General features: G+C 41.4%; 1 protein-coding gene across 9 annotated transcripts in view; it reads left to right on the top strand.

Moving 5' to 3' along the window:
- adgrb3 (adhesion G protein-coupled receptor B3) overlaps positions 1-16,113 on the top strand; it is a 174,395-nt gene that overhangs the window by 97,374 nt on the left and 60,908 nt on the right. For 6 of the 9 annotated variants that reach the window (XM_054798032.1, XM_054798035.1, XM_054798034.1 and 3 more), the window contains 3 exons: positions 8,023-8,130; positions 10,215-10,411; positions 13,651-13,719. In XM_054798032.1, coding sequence (XP_054654007.1) covers positions 8,023-8,130; positions 10,215-10,411; positions 13,651-13,719 — 374 coding nt within the window. The remainder of the gene's footprint in view (positions 1-8,022; positions 8,131-10,214; positions 10,412-13,650; positions 13,720-16,113) is intronic. The other 3 variants (XM_054798031.1, XM_054798029.1, XM_054798030.1) reach the window with 2 other exon arrangements.

Below are 16,113 nucleotides of genomic sequence, written 5' to 3'. Positions count from 1 at the left end.
GTTACACCCTGGAAGAAGTTTTCTGTGCTCGAACTACAAAAACATTCAGTTCATAAATTAGGAATCCTACTTTGTGGAAATTCAGTTATCATGGTGGGGTCTCGAACCAATTAACTGTGATAAACAAGGAATTACTGTGCCTTATTTAACATTTTTCAATGTTAATTCATACTGACTGTCACAAACCAAGGAGTGAACATTACCGGCCACGAAGGGGGGCTTTAGGGAAGCAACGCAGAGAATGAAGAATTCAATGGATTCAGTCATGTGGAATGAAATCGGGAGCTTGGTGAACTTGCTTACCGGTAATTTGCTTGTTGGACTCGCTGACTTGTCTTGTTAATTTCGACTATTCAGCCTCCCAGGTATGTTCTTTATGCTATTGTGTAACTGAATTTTCAGCGCATTGAATCGATCGCAAACTCGACTGTTCAGGTTGTCTTAGAAGGTGTTTCGCCTCTCATCCAAGCAGGCTTCATCAGTTCATCAGGTGGGACAAACACCAGTCTGGCTAGTTAGGACAGCCCCAGTCAGTGGAGTTGATTAACTATGAATGTGTTAAGTTAACAAACCGGAGACCTATTCTGTGTGCTGATCTGTGTGCTATTGTGTAGTTGAATAACTTGCCTTTTCAGATTAAAGGTCTGTTCTTGGTCTTAAAGTTTGTGACATGAATGACTAACTAACTGGGATTTATAATCCAGTGCGATTTATATAAATTTTCTTCCTCTTCAAAATGCATTTTATTGACTGATGCGATTTATAGTCTGGAAAAATTTTTTGACACTTTCGCTAAGCAATTGAGGCAAAATGGAGTGCACTGTTTGGCTGCAACCAGTAGAGGCGCTGTTGAGTCAGTCTTAACTTGTTGGTGCGCTAAGGGAGAAGAAATAACATCAGTTTCCCTGCTGTAAAATATGCATGAATATACTGTTATATAATGTGATTATAATGTTATTTTATCTCTACCTGAAAGCTCTACCTGACTAGTGTTCTGTCTCTGTGCTGTCTCTGTTATTTTGCAGTTGATCAGACCATATTTGTGGTGGTTCATACAAAAGGACACCGAAAAATGATACAGTGACACATGATAATAATAACACAAAGGTGCTGCATCACTTGACCTTAAATGCCCGCGTAATGGTTGGACCAGTGCAAACACAAAAGGCTAAAAGAACAGGAAGTAGGCATATTTCATGTTTAAACTGCTTTGGCACTTGGAAAAAGACCGTGATGGAGGATAGTTTAGGTCAGGTCAAGTTTGTTAGCGATTAATCACAGTTTTGTAAAGGTCGCATTATGCAACAATGAATGGGCTCGAACCTCTCCACCTTTTGTTTTGTATTTAAATTGAGGTCAAACCCGAGGCAAAAGGGAACCATGATTAGCTTTCTTTTTCCCCCCAGATAGTCAAACTGCTGAGATGGATTTAACAAAGATGAAATATTGATCAGCACAAGCAGCGCAACAAAATGTGAGACAGGAATGTAGAGAGACAGCTTGGGTGACGTGTCCAAATGTGTTAGGGGCATCGGCGCTTACACTGCTCTTGTCACTGTCGTCATCAAGGTCATCGTAGGAACAGCACCCAGCGCAAGGGGCATCAGCGCCGCCTCAACCATCATGGGTGACAACTGCCACCAGTGGCGAGGAGAGGCGGTCTGGTTTAGACTGGTGTGGATACGAGTGTTGCAATGTGGAAAGACAGGTGGACTCAAGTGCAGAAGCTCGGCTACAGTCAGGCAGAATCAGTCAGTTTGTTTTTTAACAAGGCAGAACTCGAGAGAAAAGAAAACACATGCGGGATGACAGATAAAAAGCCAACAACTGATTAAAGTAGAACTCACAAGAAATATATTCTCTGTGACATAAAAGTAAACCAACGGCTGATTGGATCAGAAGGACATTTCTCAATTGGAATGCCATTGAACTCCTGATATAACAAAATTAAGTCTCCTATAGTCGCTGGGTGTGTGGTCTACAAAAGCAAAAAACCATCAGGGTCTGTAATCAGGGCTGGGTCAAACAACATTGGCATTGACAGCTGTGGCTGTTGGCAACCTCCTGATGTATTTGTTTTTTTTTTTTACTTACTGCATTTGAAGCATCAGTAGTGGTCAGCATCCAAAAGCTTGGTCTACCTCTGCTTGCACTTTAAAATGTTGGTCGCGCTGCTCGGCTGCCTGTTGTGTACAATGAAGTCATTCATGCTGGCTGAGCATTTTGCTCCTCCTCGCTATTACAGAATTGGTTCTGCTGCTGCTAGGAACGCTCCGATCAGGGTTCTGTGCTGTCGATTCCGATACCGATCATCCATGAGTGAGCTCAACCGGTACTGATACTGATCACATGGCTTAACTGCAAATTCTTCAATTAATTTATGATGAGTGCTATTGGTCAGGGACAATACTAAGGGCCGCTGGCAAATAGGTAATTATTTAAAAAAATAAACTTTGGGAGGATTGTTTTTTTTTTGTTTTGGCCTTTATTTGTGTAAAATGCTTTGTGTAAATTGGGTTGGGTTACATAGCAGTACATAGCAGTAGTCGATGTTAGGGATTATTGTGCCTGTTGTAAAATAATTCAATCTTGCAATAAAAGCGGTGACCAAGTCTGGTGCTTGTCTCTCACACCAAACATTACAGTAACATTGCTGACACCTAGTGGCTAGTGTATACTGTGCTATTATCACAACATCTTTGAATGCGTCTTGTCAGTGCTTTATATTTGTATTTTAGTTAATTTAGCTATTTTTATTCTTGAAAATTCTTGATGTAGGCAAAAAAATGATTACATGTTTTTTGTAATGTATAATAGGCCATATTCAACCATGAAAGAGCATGATTTATTAACTAATACATTTTTGAAAAACTCTGATAGAGTGAAGCTGTGAAATTCAAAGCGCAAAGTTGCGAGAAGTTACTCTAACTACAAATAAACGTTGCTGGGGCGAATCCACAAGCAGAGCGGGACGGTGTCTCGATGGAAACGGTAACAAAAAACGTAGCGTAGCTTACCAAACTAACTTAGATACTTCCACAATAAAAGGGAAACAAGGCCAAGAAGTAACAACAGTAACAAAGAGGCATAAGAAGCAATGCAGGAAGGATGAAGGCAGGAGACTACTCTGACAGCATCCTGCCACTGCCTAGATGCTAAATACTAACTTGGCTAATCACCAAGTGTCAGCAGATGCTGCTCGTAGCATTGCCAACCCCTAGAAACCCGAGGCTACAAAAATGGAAATACACTAGGTCCCCAACTTACGAACACCCGACTAGCGAACATTCGCAGATACGAACACAAGCCGACTGGTCTATATTTTATTTTATTTTGCCTTGTAGTCGCTCAATCAGTATGTATACTGCTACTGTACATGCTTGACCAGTAGAGGGCACTGTGACACTGCTAATGGGACCAACAGAGGAAGAGTTAGACGCTGGGGAGATGAAGCTAAATGGAAAGCTAAATGATACAACCCGGACAGAGTGTGTGATTAAAGTTTATGAAGAGTTAATAGGCCTGCTTAATTCTACACCACCCACAGAACACTACCTCTTTTAGAAGAGTCTCACGACGACGACCATTTGTCCTTTTTTTCAATAACTCCTCCTCCAACTCCACCACAACGACGTATGCTCAACCACTCCTCTTCAAAGGTAAATAACATTTATCATTACGTATTATTAGATCACTTTTATTATTGTTTTTTTCATTAATTATCCTCGTTTAATATTACTACTGCATCCAAACTCATATTTACATACATACACATATACTGTATAGGTATACACGTACATGTAGTACCTATATCATTGGTAATATTACCTTTTCCCCGACTTAAGAACAATTCGACGGTCATCTGGAACCAATTGTGTTCATAAGTTGGGGACCTAGTGTACACAGGATGTCACAAAACCACCACAAAACCAAATGCCATGGCTATCATTAATCAGATAGGGCATTAATCCATCAAATCCATATTTTGTGTGGCATTGGCACCTGCTTTGTAAGATGTGTTACTGCTACCTACAGGACAGGAGTACAAGAATTTCGTCCACCATGTTTGGGTTTTTTAAATCAAGAGTCGGGTGAGCATATTTAGGCTTGTTTGGTCTCCACTGAATGGCTTTCACCTCTGAGATTTATTATCTGTTTTTTGGAGAGTGGGTAGCTAGGAAATGGCACCCTGTTACAGTATGTGAGCACATTTTGTCTCTTGGCAGGTATTTTTGTCAGCAAGACTCCAGAGATGATTAGTTGATCAATGAATGACATCTTGCTGGGGATTAAAAAACGTCTTCTTTTCCCAGCCCATTTGGTCATTTACCACCGACTGTGATGCCTTCGGAAATTTGATATAAATCTTTTTGGAAAAGGTTCCAATCAGTGTACCCGGAATGCTCGGAACGCTCCCTCCTCCTCTTGACATTGACAGACACCTTTAGATTGATAAGATGCAGTTGGAGAAACAGGAGGGTTTTTTTCAAAGTAAAATGACAAGGACCAAGAATCCACTTTCTATACTGCATATCCTGCATAGGGTTGCAGGAGCGCTGGAGCCTATCCCAGCTAACTTTGGGTACACCCCGAATGGGCCGACAGCTGTGTGAACGACTACAAACCTGCTTATTTTTTTTCCACATTCATTTGTATCCATTTCTGTTCCCGTCTGCTTTCTTTCATACTAGAATTACCAATTAAGTTCACTGTCACTCGACGGAAGAAGAGTGCAATTACTGCAACGTAACTTCAAGCTATTAATCTTTTCACAGGTTAATGCTCCCAAAAGCCCCGAGTAAAGAGGCTAAATGAAACAAAGTCCTCTTGCATGAAAATTGTGAGGCTGTTAATCTGCAAAAGGAAGCCTTATTGATTTCTATCAATGACGGGAGTGTAAATGCAAACCATGACCATATACGACCCTTACAGAGTATAATAGACATAATATGTGACTTTTTATTACAGTTGGTGCTGTCATTACGTTCTTTTTACACAATTAAGTCGCACTGACTTTGTTTGAAGATTTCTTTTTTATTATTAGTCCTTATACTTGGCATGATTTTATTTGTTACACTACAAAAGATTCAGGCGTCACACAAGACTTTGCCGGTGGCATTTTTTTCCTTCCCAGTATGACTTCATCAAAACAGGTCTGGATCATCTGGCGGCCATTAGATCAAATTTTAATAGTGATAGAAAGGCTCTTACATAATTAAGACACAAAAATAAGCATTGAAGCTAATCTATTTTCTAAGGGAAAAATGCATCCGAAAGCTGAATTGGCCCCTGCATGTGCTTTATGTTCATAATGTTAAAATGGCTGTGCTACTCAGCAGTTGGTGGGAAATTCATGTGTGTTGTACTGCTGTACTGTTCTGTGGTCTACTACTACTGCTACTCATCAGTAGTATTTTTTTTGGAACTTGAATTGAATGAAACTGCAGGCCTTGACACCTGCATCTCTAATATATTGCAGGGTTTTTCAAAACCAATACACCGATTTGATGACGCATTGCTTCAGTTCTCAAACATCGTCATGGAATAAGTTGGTGACCATTTGAAAGAGTACTTTTTAAAGTTTTGAACAACTGCTACAGGGGCGCTGTAGTCACATCCCGTTGATTGTAATATGCTGATGTGCATCTGGGAGGAATTCTCTTATCGCATTGATGTCGACTAGTTCAGGGTGTACCCCGCCTCTCACCCAAAGCCAGGTGGGATAGGCTCCAGCATACCCGCGACCCTAGTGAGGATAAGCGACATAGAAGACGGATGGATGGATGGCCTTGATGTCGTTCGTGCTGTGGGTGGTGGCCACATTGAGCACCTGTAAGACAGGAAATAAAACTTGATAGTGAGTAGATTGTGACTTGGTTGGAGTTTTCTATTCCTTTTCCTTAATAAAATATTGCGTAATTAAATCGGTTCAGTCTTTTTGAGCGTCTACACCACTACGCTGCTATTATACGCAGATTGTTTAATGAATACCTCTTTAATTGGTGTTAATCAAAACATGCTCGATTATGTTTGTAAATGCAGACTTTCTGATTCAGTCTCATGTTAGATTTTGTGGTACTTCATCGCAGTTGGAGTCACCGTGTAAAACCCAACTTGAGTCGTTCACTTGTGCTTCAGGGGTGATGTTTTTCGTGCGGCCCTGGTATAGTGTGTGTGAGCACTGACCAGATAAGATAGTAGCGGTGGAGAAGGTGGGCGTGTAGAAGGGGTGGCTTTGAGCCCTCTCTGCGTGTGCGTGTGTTGGTGTGTGAAGGAGCGAGAACGAGAACAAGCGATAGCGAAGGTTTAAGCGAAGCATGGACGCCAGGGGAGATGTTTTGTTACTGTGGGAGTTTTCCTCGGGATGTCGAGCGGCCGGGTGATCTGTGAAGTGCACTCCTGCAGGTCGACAGCTGGGAAGGTGTGATGTTGGAGCGTCTATGTAGGATGCACACGGCCGTGTGGGTGGATATTGGGCGGTTCTTCTATTTATGGATCACTGTTCCAGTGCCTGACAGCGACCACAGCAGTTGTGCTACATGCTTGAATAAACCACTCTTGCATGCAGCACTAATAACACAAGACGTCATGCATATACGGAGGATCCCTGCACATTCACCATTCAAAATGTATGGCCTTGCAAATTCTTTTTGGTAAAAAAAATATATACTGTATATATTTATTTATTTTCTCCCAAAATTTTTTTTTTGTCAGCTGAAAACACATCCCTTTTGCCCAATGTCAGGAATAATTGAAAAATATGTGATAATACATGTAAACTGTACAGCATACATGTACTACAGAGAGAATGGTCTTTACATGCCACTTATACAGAGGTACAAGCCAAATTGTGCAATCACCTTTCCGCACATCGACAACATACTATACAATACGACGGGGGGGTAGACAGGACAAGGATGGCTGGACGATAAAAGGAGGAGAGGAAAGAGAAGACCAAGAGGACAGGGGAAGAGAAACCTTGGCAACATAAGCAGAAATAAGCACACGTTACAACATAAAAACTTTAAAGGGGAAAAGGGGGATGTAAGTCTTCCAGCGCAGCCCGGCAGCCAGCCACTCGTCGCAGCCATGTTAGCGCATAACGCTGACCCCGGCTTTCTACACTGGGGGGATGAAGCAGTGAAGGCTTGGGAGAGGGGAGGGTGTGTATGTGCATGTATGAGAGTGTCTTTGGATGCATGTGTGTGTAGGCCTGAAGAAGTTCGCCCAGCCTATTGCCCAATCTTGGAGCCTCGAGTCCTCAGGATGTCATTGCGATAACACAGCATTTGCTTGGAGATGGCCGCGAGTGGGTCCCAGGCAGAGACAACTGTACTGTTTTTGAACTCTACTGTTCAAAAAAAGCTAGCAATTTTTACAAGTTTTGTACATGTTTTCACATGTTTTACATGTCTTTATGCTTCACTCAAGCGTTGAGATTTGTTTGTTTCTTGAACGCACCATAGTTGCCGCAAGACGCAAAAGTGAAACTTACACCTATCTTCTGCACCGTGACTCCATCTTTTCATTATTCATCTTACCTGATCATTCATTAGTAACCATTGTTGTTGTAACCCAGCAATTCGCTGGTGGCCCCGCAACGTAACCCTTGCGAAAAGCAGCTATCCACTGTATTACAAGTCAGGGGACTCCAGTTTAGCTGCTAATACATTTAGAAAAAAGCACTCTCAACTGTACTGCATAATTGAATATGCATCATCAAATTTTGATGGTGAGTGATAAGCAGCAGAACTGGACAAAAGGGGAATGTTAAATATCTCATGAAAAAAAAATAATATGTCTGTCTTCTTCTCTGCTTTCTCCTTCATTTCCTGTTTCCAACTTCCCCTTCCAACGTGACTTCCATCCTTCTGTCATTCAACTCTCCTTTGGTCTTAATCCCACCCCTAAACTCTTTACACCCTCATCCTCATCTCCCTTCTTATCTCCCCCCGCCGCTTCCTCCTCTCCAAATCTGTCGCTGTCTCTCCTTCCGTCCTTCTCTCTTTGTCTCTCTCGCAGGCACAACCAGTCGACGCTGTTCTTTGGATCACCGCGGTATGGCCTTCTGGGAGCCGCCGAGCTATGCGCGATGCATAACAAATGAATTCAGATACTTGCAGCAATCAGTAGGTGCAAAGTCAGCTCCCTCCCACAGCCTCAGTTCCCAATGCATCAAAATCTACAACCCCCCCACGCCCCAAGCATTGTTTCTCATTGCACTCTGGCCAAACGTTTAGCTGTTCTACAGAGAAAACTGCACTTGTTGCCATCTTTCATTGAGTAATACATTGTCTTCATTATACCATGATCCCATGTGCTTGTTGTCATATTGGATGCAAATCAACCCAAGTATAAGAACAGTGCCTCGTCATCCGAAGTTGTCAGATATGTTGCACTTTTGCCATAATATCAATTTGGTTAGGAGTTTCATCTGATGTATGGATGGAAAAGTCCGTTTCAGAATATGTCAGTTTACAAAAGACAGTGCGTAATTGTTCCTGTAAATTACTATGCAAACACTAGCAGCCTCCAGTGTATCACATTCTTACACAGAATAAAATTACACGCAAATAGACCAAGTAACACATGTAACATTTTTCCCGTGAATGGAATCCATTTTTACTTACAAAAATGCGGTTAGAATACATCTAGCTAGTTTTTTTCCATATCCCTTAAGCGCTGCAAAAACTGTTCTCATTTCAAGCAAAAATTCTGCCAGTGGGGTAAGCAAAATTTGCTTGGTTAGAATTCTTATAACTAGAATACGTTTCTTGTGACTTTTAAGCCTATAATGAGCCCTAAAATAAAAAATCAGGTCTAGTTTTAAGCAAGTTGTTCTTATCACATAGATTTAAGTAAATGTTCTTGTAAGATTAAACCGAATGCTCCTATAAGATTCATAAATTGAGATAAAATTTCCTTTTATGAGGCTAGATTCAAGGAAAATGTTACTGCATATTCTAGATTTAAGAATATTGTTCTTTAACAGAGGTTTTGCACTTAGACAAAAAAACATTCACACCTATGGACAATATTTAGAGTCTCCGATTAACCTAATGTCCATATTTTTGAAATGTGGGAGGAAGCCAGAGTACCCAGGGAATACCCACAAAACATGCACACTCGACACAGAGATGTTCTAGCGGAGATTTGAATGCAGGTCGCCTGAACATGCTAGCCACTCGGTCAGCGTGAAGCCAACATTTGTTCTTATCAGCATGTTACCATATTTGGTTGCTTGCATAAGTTACATTACGTGCTCACTCCTCCCACGCTGTGTTTATCACTAGATTCACAGTTTTTCCGTGTCTGAGCTGTTCAGTAAAACGAAAGAGTAATATTTTTTATAATCAAGTTTAATAATCTCACACATGTAGCTTGTATTCAACAAAAAAATTGTAAATAATAATAATAATATGTTTTTATGACCAGATTAAATATGATTAATGTTTGTACACTCTAGGAAATTTTCAGTGCAGCCTTCACATTGGTCCGAAACCAGCAAGTCTTTAGATATATCTTCTGTGTGAGTCCATTGTTAAATTTAGAAAGTTAGGTAACCAGTTTTATTCTTAATGTAAGACAAATATTCTCAATTTGTTTCTGAACAATAATCAAAATGAAGGTTTTAGCTTGTTATTGGAAAAAATAACAAATTTATGGCAAAATAATATCTTCACAAGAATTGGCTTCACTTTCTTAACGTAAGATTATTTTTTAAGATTATTTTTCTCATGTGAAAATTGCTAAACAAGATTAGAAAATGAAAAACCGTTGCTTAAAATGGGATGTTTTTTACTTTCTTGACATTTTGTTTTCGCAATGTATTCAGGATCTTTTTTTTATAGTATTGTGCTAGAAAATGAGCAATGTTATGATGAGTTATGATGTATTGCTCTATCTGTGAATAGATATACTGTATATATGAACCTCGACCTTGTGCATTGATGGGAAGTGTCATTTTATTTCCTCCTAAGTGTGTGTCTTCTGCTCCAGTTATCTCTCTTTTATTCACATTGGCTCATTTCAAGACATCCGCAAGCGCCAATACAATTGAGTCTGGCTTAGATATTAAGTGTCACATCTCTGAGAGCACAGGCTTTCTTTCTTCATTTCATACACTCCATTTCCTCCAATGTGAAGCCAATTGTGTGACTGTCAAATGCGTGAAGGATGTCGATGCCCCAAGTTCTGTCTTCTCCTGTTTTTGGAGGTTCAGGGGCACCTTGCAAAAGGTCAGAGGATGCTGGCAGGTGATGGGATGTCCCAGGTGACCAAAAACCTACTGGACCTCACCCAGAGGAAGAACTTCTATGCTGGTGACCTGTTGTCTTCTGTGGAGATCCTTCGCAACGTGACCGAAACCTTCAAAAGGGCCAGCTATGAGCCGTCTTCAGATGATGTGCAGGTAAATAACAGAATCTTTCTTTTTTTCAAGTTGCTAAAGGGTACTTGGCTTACATAGAGTATGGACAGTGCTGTGCAAATGGCTTAGACCAGGGCTTCTCAACTGGTCTCAACCTGCAGGACACATTTCCCATAGTCATGGTTGCGACCCACTTGAAGTCAGACCATCATTATTTTTTACATAAATACACATATTTACATGTGCACAGTGCCAAAGTGCAGTATAATTCTGAGGGTGGGTGGTTCCATTGATGTCTTAGTGACTTAAACCTTTAAATTTAAATTTAATGGATCCCTCCTTGGCTAAAGGATCACCTTGGGAATGGACTTTGACTACATTTCCTTGATTTCATAATCAATCGGTATGTTTTAAATATTAATAAAGTAGAATCTCAGAATGTTCTGAACTCCTATTTTGGTGCCAGTGTTGTATTGAGCAGAATAATTATGCCCATAGTGGAGTTCTGCATGGAACTTCCCATACCTGCGTCCTGCAACTGTCCTGTGCATAGTGACAATAAAAGGCATTCTATTCTAATCTTCTTTAACCAATTGAGACTGAATCAACAGTGCCTCTCCTGGCTGCAGCCGTCGTGTACCCCTATTCATTCATCAAGAATCAATTTCGGACAATCAACAGACTTCTTAATAATGTAATCATACAAACTGTATGGTCATTATAACAACAAAGCTAGTGGTGTCTTAAGACTTTTGCATAGTGCTGCGTGCTGCGCGCTGCTTTCCTCACCAAAACTGTCATGTATTAGAGACCTGTCCGAGGCAGCGCGATAGCTGACAAACAAGCCTGTGGCTCTATTGTATTAAGAAGTCTCCTCCACATCCTAAGCTGTTTCATCTCATCATGTTGGACTTGACTGCAGTCCTGATCCTCTTTATGTCAATGATGGAGATTATAGCTAAAGCCCAACCTCCATCTTCAATACGATAATTTATGTCCTCAGAGCCGTGTCACTTTCAAAGGCACCCTTTTCGGGCCTCGGGATCTCCGCTCACTTCTGCATTCGTGTGTGATTTACTCACTCTGTCTGCACACCCTGTTTGTTGAAACACCACTACACTAACTGGGCAGCAATCAATAGTCTTTTGACATTTGATTTTGGATCATATGCTTAGTGGCCATAACAGAGGCAAGACCTAATAAGACACAAGAACTGTGTTGAAACTGCCTATTAAAGGTAATAATGCTCAGTTTAGTTTGAAGCTGTGACTTTTTAATAGTTTGGTCCTCTGATATTGCTAAAAAGGTAACCCAAATCCATCCATCCATCCATCCATTTTCTTCCGCTTATCCTGGTCGGGGTCGCAGGGGCAGCAGTCTCAGTAGGGAAGTCCAGACTTCCCGGTCTCCGGCCACATCTCCCAGTTCCACTGGGAGGACACCAAGGTGTTCCCAGGCCAGCTGTGAGACATAATCCCTCCAGCGTGTCCTAGGTCCGCCCCGGAGCCACCTCACCCGGGAGGCATCCGGACTAGATGCCCGAGCCACCTCAGCTGGCTCCTCTCAATGTGAAGGAGCAGCGGCTCCACTATGAGCCCCCCCCCCCAGATGACCGAGCTCCTCACCCTATCTCTTAGGGTGTGTCCAGCCACCCTACGGAGTAAACTCATTTCAGCCGCTTGTATCCGCAATCTCGTTCTTTTGGTCACGACCCAAAGCTCATGACCAACCCAAATATTATTATTTCATATATTATTTGTAAGTATTGGCTAAGGCAAAGGTTTTGACACGGCTAGATCTAATTAAAGCTCTTAGAAAGAAAACATTTATTTTTTTCTCTCACCCTCTCCAAAGGTAATCTAATAAGTCTAATTTGAAGAAGGCAATTTCTTTTGCTACATTTGAAAATTGCTGAATTCTATTTTTTACGCCTACTTTATTCAAAGCCATTGTAGCTTAGATGTGCAGGTGCATATGTACCTGATGTTTTGGCTGGTCAGTACACTGCAAGGCAATACGGCATTCTACTGTATGTGTTGATAATAAACCCAAATCTCATCATCAAATCAGTATTGTAGTGCTTTTCTTGATAGTCAGTTATTGTATTTAGATTTAAATATTGTTTTGTTGCTATAATATTAAATTAAATACATTTGAAAAATACATAATGAACCATTTTGTTAGTTTTCCAGTCTTACTTTGTCACAGATGAGTAAGAAATAATGTCAAAGGAAGTCTTTACCATGCCATACCAACTTTAACAATAACCACAGTAGAAAACAAAATATGTAGAATATAACATATATAAATCTAAATAATAAAACATTGGAAAACAATAAAATACAGTTAAAACAACACAAGTGAAAGACAATATTTGTAAAATATAAGAACAAAACCAAATTCGTGTACAATTTCGTATTATGGCAATGCAGTTGTACTTGCAGGCTATGACACAGTACAAGTTACACTACAATATATCAAATTTCAAAACAAATATCAAAACAATATTATCAAATCTTATGTGACTATAAGATTGTAGACACAAGTAAAAAGTGATGATTGGATGATGCTGGGAGGAGAAAAATAACCGCATGCAGTGCTCACATGCAGCTAATATTTTGCAGGAATGCGTGGATGGGCGACCAGGAACCCATTCAGCCATTTTTGCACCATAGAAAATCTGTGAGATGAGGGAAGCATTGTGTCCACGGTTATTACCAGGGCTCATTGGGGGGTGTGGGCCCACAGCAGAGCAGTCAGATAGCCCTTCGCCGCTCCCCCTTGATGTGTCTCTGCACTAATGCAGTGTTAAAGTGGGCACATTACCACCAGAGGGAGCATAAGCATTCAAGTAGAAAACAAGATAGCCTGTGTCAAGAGATAGAGAGAGAGAAAGCCAGAGAGAGACTCCCTCAGGCACACTGTGGACCAGACGAAATAACAAGACTAAGGATCAGACCGAGGTCCTATTACGACTGCAGGCATGAACCCCAAGCATCCCCGACTCCCTCCCGCTGAACAAGACAATGTACACAGCTGCTCAAACATTCCCTTTCATCTGTTTTTTTTTTTTTTCTGGCTGCAACTTGTGCTTCTTTCCTCCAGCATTCTATGTTTTCTGCAAGCTGCAGGGCTGTGTTCAAGGAGACTTTGTGTTGTGCTGTCCCCAACGCCATCACACACACATATGACCCTGTTAATGCTGCACTGAAAAAGCATGAGAGAGATCGAATGCATGTGTGTGGGTGTGTTACTCATGTTTCCTGTCATTATCTCAACAGAATTTCTTTCAAATCATCAGCAATCTCTTGGAGGAGGAAAATAAGGAGAAATGGGAAGATGCACAGAAGGTAGGCATGTCGCATTGAATAATTCACGTCTGAGTGAGGCATGAGTGTTTTGCACCAAAAAAAAAAAAAACACACGGAAAGCTGTGCCACCTCATCCATAGACTTAAATAAAGTCAGCCTCTTGCTGGGATAATGCTCTGCTTCACATGGGGTCATTTAGCAGGTGTCCTCATACAGCATGTGGCCTCATTTGGTAGGTGACTTCCACAGATCACCACTTGGTGGCAGCAACACCGCCACAGAGGCCTGTCCGGCCATAAAATGCACTGCAGGGCTCTTCCATTCGGCACAATGTTCCATACAGCAGATACAAATCATGGCAATTAGAGTGATTAGACCATTACTTAAGTTGAATTTTATAGCACTCTGTTGCACTTCAGGCTTTAAATGTTTTATTGATTATGGTGCAGCAGCTAAAAGTCAAGTCTTTTTCCTCGTGTGTGTGTGTGTGTGTGTCTGGCTGGAGAAATGGGCAGTGTTGTAAGAAAAAAAAAAGCTTGTTATTATTACAGGATGCATTTTAACAGCTACAATACTGCGGTAATACACAGTGGGTCAAAACACAACACTCTCTCTCAACACTGTTTATCTGTGAATAGTACCTCCTGGCTACGTCTTCTGTTTCACACACGTCAAAGCTTTGAGAGATGGCATCCTCACAACCTGTGTCTGCAAGCTGAACTCCCCACCCTGAAAACACACACAACCTAGACAAAAGATACCATCTGTGATAGCTGCAGTCTGGAGAGGGCATCTGCTCTGCTGCAACTGCCATATCCACCTGAATTAGGTTACACTTGCACTGACACAAACTGTCAAAAGGGCGGTTTAAATACATTAAAATCATTTTGGTGGTCCCATCTTGCCTGTATTGACTCTGAGCTCTAATTTGACAGGGCCCATTATTTGCTTGCATCCCTTTGAGGCACTCACAGAAGCAAAAAATACTACTACTAATAATAATAATAAGAGTGAAAGAACACATTTGAAGGAGAACTTTTATGTGGTATTATTTTTCCTAGGATGCTGCTTCATTTCCGGCACTATATTCTACCCCCAGACAATGCCTGGACTTCACAGTTATCGGTTTTTCTCACTTGCTGCCTTGTGTTGCATTAATGAGTGCACGCCACACTCCGTTTGCACAGCACCCACGCGCTGTGCGTCGAAGATGTTTGAAAAAAAAACTTCCATGAAGCATCTCACTGTGAGGTTTTACTGGCTGTAGACTCGGTTGGACCCAGGGATCACTATATATTCACCTCCTGTCACTGTTGCCATGGTGAGGGAAGCAAGAGCTCTGTCTAAAGATACTCCACTGCAGCCATTTCCCTGTGCTGCCTTCACATCTATACAGTTGCCATGGAGACCCGCAGAATAAGTATGACTTTGCTGTGCGTCAAACATGCCGGAAGGGGCGATGCAATGTGCTTTTTTACCACGCCCACCACACGCCAACCCCCCACCTCTGTGGCTTTGGCTCTGCTGTGTCAGAGGCTCTCAACTTTAGCTGATCCACATTTAAATACACAACACACACAAGTGTGAAGGAGGGGGGGAGCCCTGCCTCGGGAGCTTGCCCAATATAAACACAGGGTGAGGTGCTAATTGCTAAATGCCACTTAAAGGCCTTTATAATTGCTTGACATCCTCATTTTGTGCTCACACATTTGTTAAAGTAAAGCTATTTGTTCAGCTTATGTTGTTGCTTGAGGAGTATTGTCAAGTACGGTTATATACAAGAATCACTGGGAGGGGGCTTGTCAAAGCTTGTGGTTAGAAGCGACCTGTCACTGTGTGGACTAGCAGCCAAGGATAGTGATTTATTGACCTGGAGGAAATTGCTTACTGGGCTCACGGTGTCAATGGTGGGGCTTGTGGAGCTGTCCGTGGTGCTGACCACAAAGAGCCACAACCATCCACCAGTGACCGAAGTGCCCACATTTGATTGAGCCATTGATTCTAAGGTCTATAACCTATTGGAACTAAAGACAAGCAAACATAACATCCTGCCAGGATGCAAGTACAACACTAATGGGCCATTCACTGGCTTGCTAATCCTCAAGAAGCGGGTACAGAACACATAGGTCTGTATATAGCAAGGAAACACATTAACCAACCTCAACTGAAGTCTAAATGAATGCAACATGTTTTAGCTTTTAGTCATGCTTGTAGTCTAGACGGAAGTCGCTGGAAAAATGTTATACATTATGTGTAACAATGAATAATAATGATAAGAATAAATCATGTTTGATAATTGTAATAATAATGGATGTGTGCTTCAATAACCGTTAACCACAGGGATGTATTTTCAATCACATTTTTTACTTCTTTTTGTTTGGACCTTTTTCTCCATTTTGTTCCACCACAGACAGCCACAGTGTGTGCGAACTC

This window comes from Dunckerocampus dactyliophorus, chromosome 14, assembly GCF_027744805.1.
Source record: "Dunckerocampus dactyliophorus isolate RoL2022-P2 chromosome 14, RoL_Ddac_1.1, whole genome shotgun sequence".
NCBI classification, from domain to species: domain Eukaryota; kingdom Metazoa; phylum Chordata; class Actinopteri; order Syngnathiformes; family Syngnathidae; genus Dunckerocampus; species Dunckerocampus dactyliophorus.
This window is presented reverse-complemented; position numbering and strand designations above follow the sequence as displayed.